The sequence below is a fragment of the Scomber scombrus genome, chromosome 9 (assembly GCF_963691925.1).
Source record: "Scomber scombrus chromosome 9, fScoSco1.1, whole genome shotgun sequence".
In the NCBI taxonomy this organism is placed as follows: domain Eukaryota; kingdom Metazoa; phylum Chordata; class Actinopteri; order Scombriformes; family Scombridae; genus Scomber; species Scomber scombrus.
In genome coordinates this window covers 19,250,241-19,271,217 of record NC_084978.1, presented here as the reverse complement: position 1 = coordinate 19,271,217, position 20,977 = coordinate 19,250,241, and the positions used below count along the sequence as shown (strand labels likewise).

Genomic DNA, 20,977 nt, shown 5'->3' with positions numbered 1-20,977 from the left:
TGAATGTTTTTGAGCAACAACAAAGGCCAAAATGTGGCCTGCAACAGACTTCGTGAGCCTTGTTTTTACCCCAGCCGATTGCTGGAAATGTTTTTTGCTTTTTCATAACACATAACATGACATAGCATGGACTGCTTAGAAGACATAAATCTAAACTTACGATAGGCTTGATTGGTAGCAAGCCCTCAGGTAGTGCGGAGGGCTTTGAAGTCAATTTTACATAGTGGCCTAACCCTGTAATTACAACTTCTGAATCAGACAAGGGTTAGGGTTAGGGTTAGGGTTAGGGTTAGGGTTAGGGTTAGGGTTAGGGTTAGGGTTAGACACAATCATGGAAAAAGGAGTGGGTTTAAAACGATGGATTCATTTTTTTGGAGCACCACAACCCCCGTGAAATGACTTGTTTCACAATCAGAATTTGATCCCTTTTGTCCAACTTCATTTTGAAAGTCTATAAGAGCTGTACAATTTAATCATCCCCGTTCAAGTTAGCTGCGGAGTTAAACTGGAAACTAGCTGTCTCAGCCCGTGGAAGTCTCTATTGATAACACATGCATGCATCCACAATGTTTTCATCCAGGTAATTTCTTTAAAGCAGGAAGTGGCTCTTTGGCTTCATGTGCCACTGAGCAATTTTCATAGAAATGAATAGGGCTCCGCCTCGGACACTGTATCCAGTTCTCTTTATACATCCATGGTCCCTAGTGGAAACAAGACTCCAAACTCAAACAGCTGTTGATCACTTGCGGCCCCTACCGGCTGGTTAAGAAGAGTGAGGAGTCGGAAGTCAATGGCGTTATGAAAAAGGGTTGTTCCAAAAATTGTGACTCACAGCAACCATGAGAGGTCCTTTAGCATACAGTCATAAACATGCGCAAAAAATATTAGGCTGATGGACTGAGATTGGCAGTGGACAGATACACACACACACACACACACACACACACACACACACACACACACACACACACACACACACACACACACACACACACACACACACACACACACACAGAGACACACATTTTTACTTAAGTCACCAAAACCACTACTTGCCTCCACCTAAGCTGTTTACCCTAACTTTAACCACTGACGATAAAAAATCAGTGTTTTACTGACTGGAGACATGACTTTTGTCCCCAAGTGCACAAGCTGTCCCTGGTCTGATGTCTGGTGTGTCAGTGAAGTCATACCCACAGACATACACATACATACACACATATAGGACCACACTCATGATCCTCTCCAGGCTTATGCCTGGCAGAGATAATTGTACCCCTCTCCATCTGTGGCTTGCTTTGTTTCTTCATTCCTCTGTATCTTTCATCACCCCTTTCTGTCTTCAAAACAGTTTCTCACTCTTCTCTTTATCCATCCACACCAATCTATCTGTCTATCTATATATCTGTTTGCGCAACTGAAAGTAGGTTATGGGAAAAAACCCAGACTTCCTCCACTCCACTGCTGCCCGCTGATTAATGATGGTGGGTTCAGCCTCCAAATTGAGTCATGTTAATATGAAACGTCACTGACACAATGTTAAATGTTCAGATGCGTGTGTGTGTGTGTGTGTGTGTGTGTGTGTGTGTGTGTGTGTGTGTGTGTGTGTGTGTGTGTGTGTGTGCGTGCGTGCGTGCGTGTGTGTGTGTGTGTGGACAAGTAGAATCACTTAAGGTCTGACACTGGCATGTACACCAATAAATAATGGACAATGATGACTTGGCCCTGTCTGGTTCATAGTTTAGAGTAAAACCACACACACACACACACACACACACACACACACACACACACACACACACACACACACACACACACACACACACACACACACACACACACACACACACAAACACAAACACACACACACACACACACACACACACACACATACACACACACACGCACACCAGCATTAGGACATCAGATACGGCAGCAAAAGAGGTAGAAGTTGCCTGACTGACGCAAATCTCCAAGATAGCCATAGGTTTTCCTTCCCGTCAATCACGTGTGCATGTCAACGTTGTGCGAGCCAAGTGAGTGAAGCAATGAGAGGAAAACCATGAGCTAATCACAGTGTGTTGGGTTGGTGCCATAGTAGCTCCAGTGTCTCGGCTGCACCGCTGCTAACAGACAGGCATGAGAAAAGAGCATCATTAGAAACAGATGGCAATATTATTGTTGTGTTGTATTCCAATATGATGGAAGAAGAGTATGGGAATGCTTGCAAGATGAAGCAAAAAAAATAAATAAAATAAAATACAGATAGTGTATTATATAAGTTTGTATATAAGTGTGTGGTTGGTTAGTTTTATTTTATATAGGTATGTTAAAAGATGTAGCTGGTAAAAATGTGTTTACTCACAAATCCCATAAAGAGACTAATAGAATATGTTAGTCCATTTTCACTATTTACTCATTTCTCTATGTTGTCTCAGGCACTCAAGCCCAAGCTCATTTGTTCCTTCTGAAACTGTAATTCTTTAAAAACGGGTCACAAGTGTATAATTTTAAAAATTACTTAATAATGTACTAGCTGGGCACAGTAGTTTTTTAGCAGACGTTACTCAAACAGTAGTAAACAGAGCATTTCTCAGGGACTATTTTCCATCGTGGATTAATACAGATCTGGTCTTGGAGTGAGTATTTATGTATGTATAATTATGTTTTAATAGTTTTTGAAGAATAAAAGTTTACGGTTCAGAGGAGTAATATCAGGCTTTGGCTACACAGTCATAACTTGTTTGTAGATCAGTTAATTGATGGTTTGTGTCTTTTTGTATGATTTGTTGACAGTTAGAAAAATACAGAATATCCCCAAACTTGTACTTGAAGACAATTAATGAATTCATAGAGTTGGACAAATAAAAGATGCACTGCAGTATCTTTTCAGAAGGAAAACAAAAGCTGGTGCAGTCTGATCATGATGCAACATCTGAGTCATTCAGTGGCTGGAATAATATTTAATCATTCCAAAGAAAACCAAAGGCAAATATTTATCCACTCGGCTTTTGGGGTTGGTAGTACGATCCCTCCAAGTGGGATAGGTGATCTATCTGGAGACTAATTCATCACGCAGACATGTGCATATGCCATAGCACAAACACACACATCCTGATCTATGAAACTGCTCTTCATTTTCGCCAGAAAAACACAAAATAATTTTTACCTGGTTTTTCTCAGCGCAGAACTTCGCTACATTAATCTTAAATGACCTTTGTTTCAGACAAAGTTCTCTAAGCGGTATGACCCATTTTACAGAGCAGTTAACCAAAGGTACTTATGCAGCAGCAGTACGGGAACCAGTGCTCCCATTTTACTGGTTTGAGCAATGTGTTCCCACACCTGATCAAATCCTTGAGGCATTCCTGCCCCCCCCCTCTTGCCCTCCGCCTCCTCCTCCTCTTGAACTAAACAAACAAACAAGAAAATCTGGCTGCCCTGTATGGAAGCTGACAGGAGTGATGTATGGCGCTTAGAGTGGTGGATGATACTCTGCTACACTTTGTTGCACAATCCCAACTTCGGAAGCAGTGAGCCAGAGTGTGTTTGAAGTGTGTGTGAATCAGGTCTGTTAAAATACTGCTTGCATCCTGGGCCTCCTTAAACCACAGAAACTTGTATACATATGCTGTTATGTAATCTGTGTGCCCCTCACCTAGAAAGTGACCAGCTCAGTACAGTATTTGACCACTGTTTCCAAGTATCCATAAAAATGTTAATAAGGTAGGTCTTAGGCACAATAATTAAGACAACTCTGTAAGGATGGCACATGGGCGGTCAGTTGGTGAGTTGATCCCTTTTAGCCTAGACTGAAATACCTCAACACCAACGGGATTGATTACCATTTAGTACAAGTATGTGTGGTCTCCAGAGCATGAAGCCTCCTGACTTTGGTGCCCCCAACATTTCCTGTGGCGTCTATTGAAAACATTTTTGCAGACACTCATAGTTCCCAGATGATGAATCTTAAAATCCCCCTTCACTAAGAAATGTGGTTTGCTTATTACATGAGTTGGATGTTTAAGCTTCACTGTGCAGAATGATCTATGTGGCAGAGTTTTACACCAGAAGGTTGTTTGCACATTCATTAGCTGAAGGTGGAAAAGTTCTATATACTGGCCTGAGTTTAAAGCCTGTACTGACGTGATTAGTGACATCACAAATAGTTTGGAGCATATGCTGAGTATGTGTTTTTAATGAAGTTGGAGTAATTTTGTATCCAGCAGTGAAACTTAAAAAAATATATTCATAGATTCTGGATTTTGTCAGGGTCGAAGTAATAATAACAAGGTCATTGAACTATTTTTGCAGAGAGATCATGTCAGATACAAATATTAATCAAGTCTTTGAATATGTTTCGAAAAATGTGTAGTGATCTTTCATGACTTAAGTGATCGCCCGACTTTCCATCTAGCGCCATCATGAGGTTAAAGATGGTGGATTTGACAACTATTGACTAGAATCAAATATGATACACACATTCATGCCCCCTTTGTCTTACTTTACGTGGTTTTAAAATCAAAAACCTGCAAAACTACAGCCTCCGCTGTGCTTAGCCCTAATTAAGCATTGCTTACTATATTCATTCAACATACTGACAAAGCAAAAAGCTGAGTGTTACCCCGGAGCCTGAAAATCTTTAGACGTATCCTTTTAAATAAATAATGGAGACAATAAAAGGATCCATTAACGTTTCCATGATGAACTCATACACACGTTTATTCAGTGCTGCTAACTTCTGAGGGCCAGCAGGATCCTGGAGGGGCCTCAAGTTAGTGGACGTCGACTTTCAGTCCCTTCACTAGTTTAAGAGTGCAAACTCCTGGTTATGTGCATGTGGTAGCAATTTTGGGGCTGATAATCCCCCGCCCTCCTCCACCCTGTGGGTCTACATAGAAACCCCCATTTCCCATACACCCCACCTTGTCTGCCCACTCGTAAAGCTGTGCCCGGCGTCTTGGCACTGCGCAGCCCCTTCTTGCCATATAAAAGACCTGATGAACTGTGGTAGTAAACTATTTTGTTGATGACAAAAGCTCTGTAAACAGCTCCAACGTGTAATCAGTGAGGCACTGATTACAAACTGGTGACTGGCATTAATTGTCAGTGACTGACTGACCACTATAATCAAGCACAGAAACGTTTTTAACTGAAATGATTGAAGGCAGAGATTTAGGTTAAGTACACAACAGGATTATGATGAAATTTAGAGTGTAACACAAGAGAGCAATATTTAATTTTTAAGATTTTATTAAAATACGGTGTGGAGTTTACCATTGGAAGTTACCATCACAAACATGATTGTTTCTAATAAAAAAGTAAACAAAAACAAAAATAAAGCTTAAGAGCCTAGTTACAGGAGATTTTTTTTTTCATTTTTGTTTTTTTGTTTGTTTGTTTTTGCAGTCTGGTGAAAGAAAAAAATCAATTCACAATGAGAGTGAGTGGAAAGAAAAACACGTTCACATGTTGTAAAAATACATTTCCCAATTTTAACATTACACACAGTCACTTTCAAACATTCATTCATTCATTCCTCGTTAGATGGTTAGATGTCAGTGCCAAAAGAAAGCAAAACAGGAGAAAAAAAAAGTTCAGACCTGTGCACAAAGGGGAAAAGACAGGAGAGCGACGTCTAAAAAAACAACAACAAAAAAACAAAAAAAAACACAGGGGGCTGTTCTACATTCTGAGGGAGGAAAACTTGGGATGACGGACACGAGACAGAGGGCGACTGCTGGAGGATATGTGTGCATTTGAACCCTGAGAGAGAAAAAGTGACCGATTCTCACCATAATAGTTTTGTTTTCTTTCTTTCTTTTTCTTTAATTTTTTTTTCGACAGACCACACCAGTGTCCGCTGTGCCCCCCACCCCCTCTTCCTCCTCCCCCCCTCCCTCCATCCCCACTGGGGCTCTGGCAGCAATGTGAATGACGCTTTAAAAGACCCAGAGAGGTGGTGGCGGTGGGTGTTGGGGCGGAGGAGCATTCTCACACCCAAGAGTGAAATATCAGCTGTGGTTTTGTGAGCATACACGCTGTGCTTATCTGTTAGCCTACGCACAAACACACTGCCGGGATTGACTTGGAACTTTTTAAAAACTACAAAAACAGAAAGAAAAAATCATCTTTTTAATACGCAGAAAAATTCACACTGTATGTGTTCGAGTCAAAAACGGAAGGCTAAATGTGGTTCATCGCTGAAAAGGAAATGCAAGGTGCTGTGGATTTAGGCTTGGTTGGGGTGTGAGGAGCTTTTTGTGGAGCGGCCTCGATTCCTGGCCCGTTCTTTTCGACTGGGTGCGCCTCCTGGCTTCACCTGCTGTGGTCAACTGTATTAAGGCAGTGAGTGGTTCCATGGCGACTTTCTATAACAGCTACTTTTACAGGGAGAATATAAGTAAGGCCCAGAGGAGATCAGCTGGGAAGGACAGATAAGACAAAAAAAAAAAAAAACACTGGGAGAGGGAGCTCGTTTTCTCTGAAATGTTTCAGTACAACATGTAGAACACAGACAGCATATCCATAAAAATGAAATCCTACAATAAAACAGAACGGTTTTCATAACAGTGCACTGCTGAACTGAAAAAAATATATAGTCATCATCAACAGCAAAATTTAAGATTACTATTATGCTCATAATCTGAACTATGGGGTTATTTTTAAAAATATATACTCATCACATGACAGAGGAGCATAGCATCTCAGTACACAGACATGCTCCATGTCTCTCATAGACTCTGAGGGGAAAACTGTACATCAATGGAAACTGACCACGACAAAATGGCAACTTGGGTTTAAAACACTCTGGGGATAAAGGGGGGAAAAGGCCCGGGGAGCAGAGGGGAAACAGCAAGATGACTCTAATTTGTTATGCCAATAATTATTCCCCTAAAAAAATTACCTCACATGCACTATAGATAGAGCAGCTCGACAATGAAGAAGGGGGGGCGATAAGAAAAACAACAGCATCTACTACTACTTGTTCTAGTAAAAGAAAACTAGCAGACCACGACGACGCCTTTCTTTTTTCCCTAATTTTTCATTAGCTGGTAAGATGGAGGTCAAAACACATCAACTACAGTCTAGAGTCTAAGAACTGGAAAGCGTTGTGCTGAATTTTCCACAATGAGGAACAAAAAAGGTAAAAGGCAAAGAGAAACATTGGTTTTTGAAGCCTGAGTATTCAGTAACCTAGAGAACCTACAAATATTTTGTCAATTTATTTCATGGGGCAATGTTCTTTTTTTTTATTGTATCGTCACTGCTACAATTTCATAACCCTTCTGGTAAAGAACAGTAAAGAAGTATCTAGAAAATCTGTACAAAAAATAAAAGGGTATGCACGGTACATTCAATATCTGTTACTGAGGTACTAGAAAGGTGTTCCCTTGACACCAGGGCAACAGCGTTAAAGAGTTACTCCTAGGGACTATTCCTTTGGAAAGACAACAGCTTGTTATCATAACAGAGTGAGAGAACACACACACACGCACGCACACGCAAACACACACGCACGCAAACACACACACACGCACACACACCACTGTCATTAACAAAGCCAGCATGCAAGAACACTGTCCCCCTTTACTCCTACAGGATATCTAAACTCTACTGTCCTCTCACGTTAAAGGAATTGGTGGATGCATACTGGTTCAGGAGCAGATGTGCAGGGTGGGCCATGACAGTGGGAGGAGAGTGGAGGGTGAGTGAGTGGGTGGGTGCTGGATTGTGGTGGTGGTGGGGTGTGCGGTGAGATCTTAAAACAATAAGGCCGTTGTTGATCCCTTGTCACCTGTCCTGTGTTTTGAATGTCGGCAGTGTGTGATCACGTCACTAAAGCTAACCCGTAACTGTCCCGTCTGTTTGATTGACGTGAGCTGCAGGAAGCGTGTGAGCGTCTGAGTGTTCAGACAGACAGCGCCCTCTGCTGGTGAGACCCCTCACATGCTCCAACCCCCCCGCTACGTATTACTATGTGGGCACCGTGTGTAAAGACCTCACACACTGCTGCTGTAGGAGCTTTCTGATGTGACACACAAACTATTATATCATAACAAAACCATCCACGAGGGGCAAAGCATGTAGAAACAGGGACGACTGTCCTTCAACTAGACGGTCACAGCAACAAGAGGTGACAAAGGATCTTGGGTATCACTCCGTAAAATGGAACATTGTTCAGTGGGGGTTGAGAGTTTCAGTATGAGCTGATCAGATAAAACACACTCTGACAGTCTGAGAGAGCTCCACACTCACAGCAATGTGGATCCCTCTGCTGAGCGAGCTGACGACTGTCAGGGAGAGCTAAGGGCAAGTATCGGGCGGAGGGCAGCTAGATGCCTGGTGGGGAGAGGACAGGATGTACTGTTTGTGATTCTGTCTGCTTTACTTTAGTACACATTTACCCCCATCACAAGAAAGGTGGAGGGAGGGAGAGGAAAAAAAGAAAAGAAGAAGAAGAAGAATAGAGCAGTAACATGAGCCATTAATGTACAAAGGGGGGCTTTAACCTTTCTGCCTCTGTGCCTCTTCTGGTCAGAGGACTGCAAACTGTAAAGCCTCATGCCAGAAATGCTTTTTTTTCCTTTTTTTACAAACAAAAAAACATTAACACCTAGAACCACAACAGATCAAATTTCCATTAAAACAACAGCCAACTAAGGAACTAAACCAATCCAATCTTTGAATCCTTGAGAACAGTTATTGCTGACGTTGTGGGGGAGTGAAGAGGGGGAGGGTAGGGACGGGGTGGCAGTTAGGCGGGTGAGATGAGATGAGGACGAGGATGGAGGGGTACGTGTTCTGGGGGTGGGGATGGGATGGGATGGGTCTATCCTGGGCTGGTTACGTGATCTGAGAAACAAGACTGTGTAGATCCACGTCAGGTCAAACTGGTGCTGCCAATGACGTACTGGAGGGTCGGGCTGTGTCTGATGCTGAGAGGTGGGGTTTGTGGGGGGAGGGTGGCGGTTTCCAGAGGTGACGGAATGTGCTGGCGGCGGTGGAGGGGGCTATTGGTCAGAGGGGATGTCTCTGTCGGCTTCAGCCTTGTTAGGCTGCCCCGGGGAGGGGGCACGTGGGGGGTGAGAGACTGGGGCGATGCCGTGCGCCAGGGTTCCTGAAACCAGGCTTTCAACCCCCGCGCCAGCTCCTGGGAGACCCCCTGCTGCTGCAATCAGACCAGGAGGAAATCTGTAACACAGATTGGGAAAAAAGCAAAAAGCAACAAATTTATATGAAACCTGTTTTGGTAAAAAAACACAAAATATTCCAAAGGTGCTCAGATCCATGTTTGATCATGTTCCATGTCCACTCCTCTACCTGTAGGTAGCTCCGTTAAGTTCTGGGTGAACAGTGGCGGCCTCCATACTGGGCCACTGAGAGGCTGCCATCAGATACTCCTTATTCACACAGTTCTTCAGACTGTCAGGGATACGCCCTAGAAAAGAAAACAACACACCATTACTACATCAGAGTTTTTCTGATGAAAAACAAAGCAGCGTTAACACACAGACAATTATCTTACTCTTACTGGAGTTATGTTCACATAAATACACAGCCAATCTTACTGCAGCATCACTGCTCTGAATTACTGTAAAAACCAGTGTACAACACGCAGTGTATTTTGGGGGGGGTCTCATGCTGGGAAAAACACGTTTCTATTAAATACTGGTTTATTTGAATGCACCAGTAAATATTCATTTATAAACACATACGTTTATACTCCAAAACCTTTTTAATTTACTTTTATTTGAAACGCAATAAAACACACATATTACACCTAAAACAGTGTGTGGGTTTAATGGTTATTGGTCCGGTAATGATTTGCTTAACTGAACTGGACCGGTATATTAACTCAAACCAGGTTCAGGTTAGGCTATGAGTTTCAATTAAACCGTTTAAAATAATACAGTAACTTTACATATTTAATACAAAGTGTAGCTGTACGCTTACTTGCGTCCCAAAAACTCTTCATCAGAGATGTCGCTGTGTACAAATATTGCACCTGAGTCACTATAAGGCTCACCAAGCATACTGTCCCCGGACTCTGTCAGTCCCAGAGTCAAACAAAGTATCATCCTCTGTTCCATCCAGTGGAAAAAAAACAATTCTTCAGATCTGTGCTCATACTGTGTGTCGCTGCCACAGCTCAATAAAAGCTGCTCATCTGTGCGCTTTTGCATATTACGCCTCAACATCTGCTGCTGTCTTGAACTAGTGTCCCAAAATACTTCTGATCAACATACTGAGTCAGCTGCCGGTGAACCCGCCTGGTTTTATTATTTTATTTTTCCGTACAACATACAGCATTATTGGGTCATCGATACCTATTTTCATTAGATGTCGACACAGCTGGAGCGTGCATTGCGTGCTTGACACCGCTGCTTATAGGACGTTATAGTTCATAAGTGTGGATGCTCACATTGTTATATTTACAGTTATTGTTCTTTGTGTGGACGGCCGTTCACAGACCTATAATCATATCAAGATCCAACCTCACTATGTATCTTACTCCTGTATAGGACAAACCGGTGTATAAGACGCACACCACTTTTCAATGAAAAACAAATCGCATATAAAAGGTGCATCATACACCAGTTTTTACAGTAATACTCAGAGTTGAAAGGTGACTCATTTCTACTTGACCGTGCTTGAGGAGTTTATCACTTAAGTCGTTATTTTTCAGTTATACCCTTATGTATATGTAGGGGAGAACGGGGTTGGTAGTCACACTTTTTACTTTCCTTTGAATTCCTCATAAACCATAAACTGAATAAATTCCCTTTTAATTCGTAATGAAAGCCTAAAGTGTCAGGTAGCAATAGAGGGGTCTTATTCTCCTTCAGCTGATTCTGTTCAAAAGATATGGGCCGTCAAATATGTCTTGTACACTTTTGACAACCAACCCCACGATGGGGATGGTTGTCACACACTATGGGGTTGGTTGAAAAATAAAAAATGTATAGTCTTAAAAAAATATTTAAAATGTTTAGTTTAATTGAAATACCACAACCTAATACATCTCCTGCACCAAGAGAACATAAACAGGAAAAATCATTCCTTTAAGTGCCTTTTTTGTCCTTATATGACAATATTGTTAATTTTCACCTCTGCTCTGAGCATCACATCTGGAGGAGTCTGACCCTTGTTTGTCTTCCTGACAAAGTTCCTGCTCATTTTGTTATCTTAAAAGAAAGAAAGAACTAGATATATGACACCATATATGTATATACCAACATGTGACAACCAACCCCGAAGAGAATGTGACAAGCATCCCCAACTGGGATTTTTTGCTACCAGCAAAGCTACCAACCACATGTTTTGGCGTAGCTAAGAACAAAACCTATATAACTATCGCTCTCTCTTCATACTTTTTAATGGTAATAATTGTTTTATTATAAACTCATTGTGTAAAAGTCCAGAAGAGAAACACTGAAGAGTTGGATATATACATTTTCACATGAAAAACACTAAACGTCCTCTCACGTCAATGTCAAGCAGTTTACTCCAGAAATGACCTCTGAAGTAACATCTCACCTAAATTCTGAAATGTTCAGTACCAAAACTTTTTAACAGCCGTCCCGTGTGACAACCAACACTGTTCTCCCCTACTTAACTCTGTAATTGCTTGTGGCGCAAAAAAAGAAGAAGAAAGGGACAGAGATTCAAACTCCGATCATCAGGTAGGTTTTAGGGGTGAAAAATGACAAAGAATCTTAAGTGTTGGTGTTAAGTGGATTTGCGGAGTTCCTTTCTGGATCATCACCTATTTTATTTCATTCACTTCAATGAAACAAAATGCTTGATCCCGTTCAGTGAAAAGTGTGCCCGTTTTTCCAGCAGAGATGTCCCAATTGATCCTAAAGATCAGGAGAGTATTATAACAAATCGGAATGGGCTCAAATAAACGTAACAAGAGGCTGACCTTTTTTTTAAAAAAATTTACTGTTTTTTTTTATCACAGCTTGTGTTAAACTGTGAACAAGTCACTATGACAACGTTAAATAAATGCCATTTTTTTTTTTTTTTTTAAAGGAGGCAAATTCTTCACAGTTAAGAGTTCATTTATAATGAAGACTGAGAGCAGGTGGTGGATTTAAAAGACTGTCAATTGTGGAAAAAGTACTTAGGGGTTATTTTGTTTTTCTGAAATAATGACAAATGGGCTTTTCTCTCATTCTTGACTGCATTACTGCAGATTATATCTTGATCTTTAAAAATGTCAAAGTGAACATGTTGATTACTTCTTACTGTTTTCTTTTCAGCTGACAAATTGCAGCAGTTTTCCATGATGATATGCTCATTAATTGCCTTTTTTTGACTTGTACAGGAGCAACTGTATCTAATGAGCATCTTAATTTATCATTGAAAATGAACAAAATCATCAACTAAGCCAGTGGTGGATGGAAGAAAGGTATTCACCAGATTTGAAAATGTGTCAATAGCTTCATTGTTAATGTTACACTTCAACAACAGGGTCTGTTGTTGTGAAGCAGGGGCGGCTCCCGCAGCAGTTGCACCAGCAGCGGGTCTTAAATTAGACAATTTAAAACAGTGTTCACTGACAGCGTGTCTGGCAGGCAACCACACACACAATGCAGACGCATGCGCAATCCAGTATTTTTAGCCATCATTGACACTTTTGCAGATTATAATGAAAGACGTTGCAGGTCATAGCAGCAACTGCTAATTAATGTTAATTCTGTGAGTAACTTGATAACAGGCCAAATGAAACTTGGCTGCTGTTGGTTTTTTGCGCTCTCTGCAAGCTGCTGTGTGTACTTGGCTGATGATCATTTGTGAGGGAACAAACTCTGCTCTGTAACACTGCCGTACGCACAGTCACGCAGTTTCTGTAGTCCCAACAACTCCATACAGAGTGATACGTCTTCTCTACTAAAACGATCATCTAATCACATCAATTTCAGCTTTAATTTTTTTTTAAAGATTTTGTTGGCATAGACGCCTTTATTTATCAGTAGACCGACAGGAAACATGGGAGAGAGAGGAGGGTGTGACATGCAGCAAAGGACCTCCGATCGAGATTCGAACCAGGGTCGGATGCGTATATGGCATGCGCTCTAACCACTCGACCACCTGCGCGCCCACTAATTTAATTTAAAGTAATAAAAATAATAGTTTTGAATCAAGACCTCTATTGTTTCGATCAAGTATTTTATTATTTCAAAGCGCCATATAAAAATTTCATCAACACTGCAAATCTTCTACTGCTATGTATATAATCATTGTTTCTATGTAAAGTATACTGAGTGCCTATGACACAAACATTTATTTCAGGGTCAATTCTCTATCTTCTGTGATGGGCAGGGGTTTCATTTAGCTGAACATAAAGTATCAGATGGACTCTGTATCATCAGTTACACAACATAAAAGGGCTCGGATCAGGATTAAAGTGATATTTAACACAAAAAACAACAACAACAACAAACAAACAAACAAACCTTTGAGAAACATTCCTACGTACCAGTGATGGCGCGACGTACTTCCCTGGCTGCCTCCTCGCGAGCCTCCACAGATGCCTGCTCACTGTACCAGGATGTGTGTGGGGTGCAGATCAGGTTGGGTGCATCCTTCAGAGGGCCTGTTGAAAAACTGTTGAGGGGGGGCAGTGTTAAAGAGAGGAGTAATGAGGTCTTCTATCGTGCATATTTCTGGGTGTACATGTGTGTACATGGTTACCTGAAGGGTTCTGTCTCGTGGACGTCCAGGGCAGCCCCTCGTATCCGTCCCTCCTTTAGGGCCTGAGCCAATGCTTTCTCGTCGACCAGACCACCTCTTGACGTGTTCACCAGGAAAGCTCCCTGACGCATCTGTATCACAGAGTTAGCAATATTAAACAAAGTGGAGCAGGCTGAGCCGAAGAGGGCTGAAACTTTCAATCTGCAGCAAAGAAAACAGTACAGACTGAAGAAAAGATTTGGTTTTTATTCTTCCAATCGATACTACAGGTTGGGAGCAATGTTTGGTTCAACTATCATTATGTACAGCTTAAAAGCCAGGTTGTCTTAACTGGTACAATTGTGCTTAAACATTGTTGACCAACTCCTTCATCTATTAAGTGATAAGGCAGAAATAATGCTGTTTCTGTAACTAAGCCTCCAAGTAAACAAATGCCTTTTTATTCTCACACAGCAAGAGAAAAAATGTGTCACAACACAAATACACAAATACAAGATTCAACAGGTATGGATTTTCCAAAAATGGTTCCAAGACTCGATTCAAATTTCACAAAATTTCATCAAACAGAACACCAACTCTTTGATACATGACAAGTGTGCAATCTTATTTAATCCCCTGACCATTTACATTTTAGTGCATGAATTGTACCATACAAGCAGGCTATTTATTTACACAAGCTGACTTAATTGCACAGAACTAAACATCAAAATATGAGGAGGTGGGAAAAGTGCCTTCTGATGAGAGGGTGAACATGAGACAAAAATGTGTTAGTTTTTTCATATTCTAAATGCATCGTACTCACCTGTTTGATGGTGAAGTCATTAATGAGGTGGTGGTTGTGCTCATTGAGGCTGCAGTGCAGGGATACACAGTCAGAGTGGATGAGCAGGTCCTGCAGGGTGGCCATGCGCTGCAGGCCCAGTGAGCGTTCCACGCCGTCGGGCAAATAGGGGTCATAGAAGATTACGCCAAAACCAAAGGCCTTAGCCCGCAGAGCCACTGCTTGGCCAACACGCCCTGAAAGGCCAAGAGAAATGGAAGTTAGTAACAGCAACAGCGGTTCTACCACTGGATCAAAAACAGATATAAGCCTAGATTGGAAATTTCTTACTGAAGCATAAACACCCAATAGGTCCTACAGCACACTCTCTGACCATCAACTGTCTGCTCAGACTAAAGGCACTGTTGAATCTGAATGACGCCCTCTTACCAAATTTAGCCACCTAACTTCCATGTTCTCTTCACTCACCCAGACCAATGATGCCCAGCGTCTCGCCCCGGATACGAGCAGCACCGCCTGCTACCTCCCTGATCTGCTCCACACTAGAGGCTCGGGTTCCCTCCCTGAGGGCCTGGTGCATCCAGGTGACTCGCCTGTACAGGTTGAGGATCAGACATAGCGAAGTGTCGGCCGTCTCCTCCACCGAAGAAGCTGGCACGTTACAGACTGCAATGCCTGCATGGACACAGGGTATAGAGGAGGGGAAATTAAGCATTGTGTGTGTTATTGTACGTGTTAGCTTATTGCTGAACTATAAACGCTTGTACTATGATTTAGTTGTATCTCCTCACCGAGCTCAGCTGCTGCTTTCACATCAACATTGTCAAAGCCAGAGCCGATCCTGACAATTACTCGAAGGCCTTTAAACTTTTCCAAGTCGTCTCTGGACAGAGTGATGGTGTGGTACAGCAGGGCGGCCACTGCTTCATTTAGCACCTACAGAAGACAAACACATTTTGAATCCTCTCAATGTTCTCTACATTAAACTACACTTCTTATTTATATATTACACCAGTGAAACAAGGATTTAGGACATGAGATCCACACAGTTTGGCTAAACATAAGTAAATATTGCCAGGCTGTGTGGTGGAGATAGAATTCCACATCCGAGATTCATTGTTCACAAAAATGGAGAACACAAGAATAAAAAAGCGTAAAAAAACGTATTTTTGGATGCAGATGTTAAATCCTGTCATATTTCATCATAGTGACCCTCTACCTTCTCGTGAATCTCTTGTGTGGACTGAGCATCGCAGAAGGCCACTGTGGCCACTTCTTTGAGGATGGGCATTTCCACAGTGCAGTCGCGCCCGTCCAGCAGGGCCACCAGTGGGCGCGGGTGCATCGGCCCGTTCAGGATGGGGGGTCGGATACCTGAGCCGAGCAAGAAGAAAAAATTAACAATAAATACAGGCTAAATATTCAATTAGAAATTATTAAAAATCCAGGACACAACATACAAAAATATAAGGCACACAATAGTGCCAACACCCAAAAGCTCTCTGTTAAACATTTTTTCCATCTCTTTCTTACTATAATGACAAAGCCTGTTGATGACACTCGTATTTCAGAGCTGGTAAATTTAAGCTGGGAGTTAGTGACTCAACAGTCCGCATTTCTCATGTCTGGACCCTGCACACATGGCTACAGTTAACAGGACTAACAGCCACACTTCTTAGACAATAATAACTCAGACTTTTATGACTCTCTTTTTCCAACGCATCCACCTCCAGCAGCTCCCAAAGGGAACAACCAGGATGATATGTGTGTGTCTTCCTTCAGATGTTGTATGTTCTATGGTTACAAAAATAATGTGTAACTAAATCTGTGATGGAGCATGGAGGAGGTCCAGCTTCCTGGCCTATTTGGTATTGAACTGCAGCTCTGTTTGGGAAGGCGTGAAACTGATACACATCTTCCTGCCTTCATCGATCCATCTCTGTTCTGCTCAGACTCCTCATAAGGGGAAGGTTAGATTCTGGTCAGTAAGGCATAGCACTTGATCAAGTATTAAGTCTGGGAACTTGACCTGCCTACTGTATGAGGAGAGCACACAAACACACACAGAGGAGGGGGCTGGGGCGGGAGTGTGGCGGCTGGGGGAGGGGTAGAGAAAACTGCGGGGTCTCAGAGAGGAGGTGGTGGGGGTTCATGAGGGGGTCTGAGTCATGACCTAAATTCTCCTGTCTGGAAGAGACCTTCCTTCCTATTTTTCTGGTTCTCCCCATTTCACACACACACACACACACACACACACACACACACACACACACACACACACACACACACACACACACACACACACACACACACACACACACACACACACACACACACACACACACACACACACACACACTCTCTGCTGTCAAAACATCTGCATCGTCGCCAATTTCTATTATGCCAACAAAAGAAATGTTGCATTTCAAAATCAAATCAGTGACATCTCTGCCAATACAGAAGTGTTAAATATGAGGGACGGAAATATCAGCAAATGCTTCATGCCTCTTCTTTCTTTCTTTCTTTTTCACCAAAGCAGTTCTTGGCTGGGACGAAGCCCACACATGCACCAGTACACACTGTCTTGTCCCTGCTGTGTGACAGGTGTGTGTGTGTGTCTCACTGGGTGGGGGAGTGTATCTAGCTGGAACATTTACTTGGACAGAGGGCAAGAGGTAATGGTGAGACTGCAGAGGAGGGAAGGGAGCTGGTAGCCGAGGGTGGAAAACAAATATTTGTGAACACTTCCTCTGACGTCTGAGATTTCCCAACACAGGCATAAAATGCACTTTGGCAGAAAAATAAGAAAAAAGAAAAGAAAAGAGAAAAAAAAGTACAGCCTGGTGCCCTTATAGAAACATACAATCTACAGCTCTCCATTTAGCAGTGCGACTAACGTTCATTGCAGATGGCTCAAGAAAGCTAACAGGCCTGCTTCTGCACACTGGAAGCACAAAGAGACCCTTACGATGTAGAAAAACCCAAAGGGGCTCGTCACAAAGACCGCCTCTGAAAAAGTTGCTCTGGAAATATACAAGTAAGCCTACACACAGAGTAATTTGAGTAAAGGACACTGGCATACCCGAGGCCTACGAAGCACAAGCATGGCCGCACACAATACAATTCATTCAGTGATTCATTCATTCTCCCTCCCTCTCCCTTTCTTTCCCCTCACTCCCTCCTCCTCTTCACTCTCCCTCTGGCCGCAGTTGGAGGAGTAAGAGGTGAGGGGGGAGGGGCAGGCAACGATGATAATGCAGCAAGCAGCGGTACTCCACCCAGACGCAGCTAGACACACACACACAGTCATTCAGTTCCTTCTCAACGGCTGCGAACACCAATTCGTACTGAACATAAAAGGGAAACTGCACGCACAGAGCTGCACCACACCCAAACCTTAGATCTCTCCCATGCAGATCACAAATTACAAAAACACATTCCAAAATAGAAAACACATGAGCACGGGGCCTAACCTTGCATTATGAAGTCTGTCAGACCGTCTTCCTCTCTCTCTCTCCCTCTCTCGCCTTGCTCTCCCTCTATCGCTCTTTTTTTTCTCCCTCTCTCTCTCTCTGTCAGCCTGCTCTTGGCTGGCTGGATCCCAGCTGTCATCCACGCCCAGCCCCTCCCCCACGCCCAGCCTCCAATCACACGCGGCTCCATTGAGGGCCGGCCAACCAGCACTAACCTCATTAGCATAGCCGAAGCTGAAGCCTAGGCCGAGGGCGGTTTGGGGCTGTTGTCGTTTTTTAAAGAGACAGCTGGCCCGTTTCCCTTTAGCTGCGGCCACGACCCTTCACCTTGTCCTCTCCCTCTCACCCGTCTCCAGGGACTCTCCCAGACTGTTCCCTCCATTTTAGCTCACCATTATGTCTGATCTCAATCATCTACTCACTCTACAACTCAAAATACTGGCTTTCCCAGGAGAGGCAGACATGTGCACTGTACCATCCATCACTAGTATTACTTTTATGCAACAAAAGTAAAATAATTTTCTGTCAGGGCAACACCCCCATGCACAGACATTTTACAAAAAACGTAAAACATCAACCTCCACCACTCTCAAATGGACTGAGAGGAAATAAGAAACACAACCAAGCTCCACATTTTACTACTCATACTGTTTTTTACACACACGTCTTTGTTTGCTGACATTTATTTTTGCTCTGCACCATTAAAATGTATGTATGTGACACAGAGATTTTCTACCTGGAAGGTTATGTAAACAAACATTGTAATTGTTCCTATAGTATTTCATTACAGTAGAACAAATGAAATATCTCCAAAACCACAATATCCTGGAGTGCCCATAATATATGAAAACAACCATTAAAAAGCAGACCTAAATAAACATGATGAGGAAGTGTCTGCATCTGGTTTCTAAGAATGTACTGATCATTTTTATAGTTTAAATTGTCTAAATCTGCTACTGAATCTTACTATGGTTTGTTTCCATAGATAAGACAGCTGCAGCAAAAAATGCGGTTTCAACATGGAAAAACATTGCAAAATATGTCTTTTAACAATCAGGTATGAAAGATTAGTACAATAAAGGCGTAGCTGTCTGACTATATGGGAAGGATGACCTAAGTAGAGCACAGTAAAGTTGTATCTTAATTCACTGCATTTAAATAACAAAATATACCTCATGAATACACACGAGTTCCCACGTATTTCCTTTCACTTTGTGTAAAAGAATGTATGAAATCTTACCCTCACAAATGCGGTCAAGTCTCTGCCGCTTGACTTGTTTATGTTTGTCCATCAGAGCCATAGACCAAGCAGTCTGAACCTGGGACAGAGAAGAACAGATCCGAGTGCTAGGGAGCCCCTTAATAAAGTCCACTTAGTTCCACCTGTAAACACATGGGTATAACAATCAGCAAAGGAAAAAAAAATCCCACAGAATTTTCCGACAGAAGTTAAAAACTCTAGCAATGAGACAAAATTCACCAGTACTACAAAAGACATATGCTGTAACATTTTTTTTGTGAGCTAAAAATGAACAAACTAAAATTGGGATATATTTTCATATGTAAAAAAAGGATTATTGGGACAAATAACTAACAATCTACACTCAGAAGCAATCACTTATAATTCTGGAAAAAGGATCTCACTGTTAATTCAATTTGAAGTACATTTTAATATAAATTGTCTTCCATCATTCACAGGCTGTACACAGACACTCACCTGGAGAACAATGTTCGTTGTGCCAGTCAGGTTGACAACTTAGTTTACACTGTAAACAAAGAAATGGTTTATTGACTTTAGATTGGGACAATGTCATGATGTTGATTTCATTTACGTGGCTCGTTAAGACGACAAAAACATGGCACCAAAAGTCACTAAAATCCAGTGTTATTTATGTGCAACTCCTGATAACAAACGTGTTTTGGTGTAAGTCATTTGAGCTCATAGTTCGTTCAGGACAGGCTCATACCAGTGGATACTCATTCACTTCAGTTTTACAACACACTACTTTATTTAATTTAACTTGTTGGAGTTGCTGATCACCGGTTTCCAACTTTGTGCTCAACTTTAATGGTACTTTAGCTACCAATAGCAACACCACACTCACATACAGTGCGTTTTCACAGTTTAACATCTCACAATTAATGTTTCAGGGGCATATTGAACTGCAGTTTAACTTATTTGGATTAATTTCTAGGATTAGAGGGTGTCCCCCCCACACTCTTGCTCGCAGCCAAGTTACCGTTAACTAACATTAGCTTGTGGAGCTAACTAGCCTGTCTCTCAGCTATCCAGAATATTCTGGGCACATACAATGAATGGCGGAAGATATTTGACTGTACCGTGCAAAAACTCAATTTATTGGGCTCACATTAGACGACAAAACTAATCATAATACACACTCTACCGCCTCTCAGCTAGTTTAGTTAACGCTAACTTCTGACTAGCGACCCGAGCTAACGCTAAGTAAGTGCATAGCAAGGCAGCTAGCTAGCCGATGTTGGCTAGCTAACCCAAAACACAAACATTTGAGGGTTCTTAAAAGCTAACATTTAATTGAAAAAAAACAAAACCACACAAACCATCTGGTACGCATAGATTTTAGTATTAATTGGCTGCGACTAAGTTGTGAAAGGTGTCCGTATTAACCGTGAACATAACTACATGAGACGTTGGCAGCATTGCTAAAGCTAGCTATCCAACGCCGTTAAGTAGCGTGCGGGAGAGATGCGAGCGGAGGGGGAGCCCATTTCGTCCGGTTTGTTATCAGCGAGTGGCGCTACAATGTGAAATATCTGACCCACAAGCTTAAAAAACGATTAATTCTGCAGGGAAATGTGCATCACCCACATGATTTAATTCAAGCAGGGCTACTGTGTTAATCCAGTGACCGCAATCTTGCAAAAATTGTCAATTATTTACCCCGAATAAACTCTTTCGAGAGTGCTGAGACAGTGTGCGTGCGTCGGTGGCGTTCCCTCTCTCCCGATCGCCATGAAATTAGACAAAAGAGGAAGTGGC

At 42.2% G+C, this 20,977-nt stretch overlaps 1 protein-coding gene across 2 annotated transcripts; it reads right to left on the bottom strand.

The window, feature by feature from the left end:
• Positions 1-5,272: 5,272 nt before the first annotated feature.
• ctbp1 (C-terminal binding protein 1) lies at positions 5,273-20,939 on the bottom strand. Of its 2 annotated transcripts, none has more exons than XM_062425514.1 (11): positions 20,879-20,939; positions 19,676-19,724; positions 19,199-19,341; positions 15,705-15,859; positions 15,277-15,421; positions 14,954-15,160; positions 14,507-14,721; positions 13,705-13,835; positions 13,490-13,617; positions 9,325-9,442; positions 5,273-9,195 (listed from the first exon to the last, which is right to left on the bottom strand). In XM_062425514.1, exons 3-11 carry the CDS (start codon positions 19,257-19,259, stop codon positions 9,015-9,017), a joined length of 1,341 nt encoding a protein of 446 aa, XP_062281498.1. In that variant the 5' UTR covers positions 19,260-19,341; positions 19,676-19,724; positions 20,879-20,939; the 3' UTR covers positions 5,273-9,014. The 2 variants fall into 2 exon arrangements, with proteins under 2 accessions (XP_062281498.1, XP_062281499.1); XM_062425515.1 differs by having other exon boundaries at positions 9,068-9,195; positions 9,317-9,442.
• Between the last annotated feature and the right edge of the window lie 38 nt (positions 20,940-20,977).

What these genes read in the sequence shown, in the direction of transcription:
- ctbp1 (XM_062425514.1), bottom strand. Translation starts at nt 19,259, where the DNA reads ATGGCTCTGATGGACAAACATAAACAAGTCAAGCGGCAGAGACTTGAC. An exon ending in GAAAGCAGCAGCTGAGCTCG is followed by an intron (nt 15,161 to 15,276) that starts GTGAGGAGATAC and finishes GTGTCCATGCAG; the next exon opens with GCATTGCAGTCTGTAACGTG. An exon ending in CACGAGACAGAACCCTTCAG is followed by an intron (nt 13,618 to 13,704) that starts GTAACCATGTAC and finishes CCCCCTCAACAG; the next exon opens with TTTTTCAACAGGCCCTCTGA.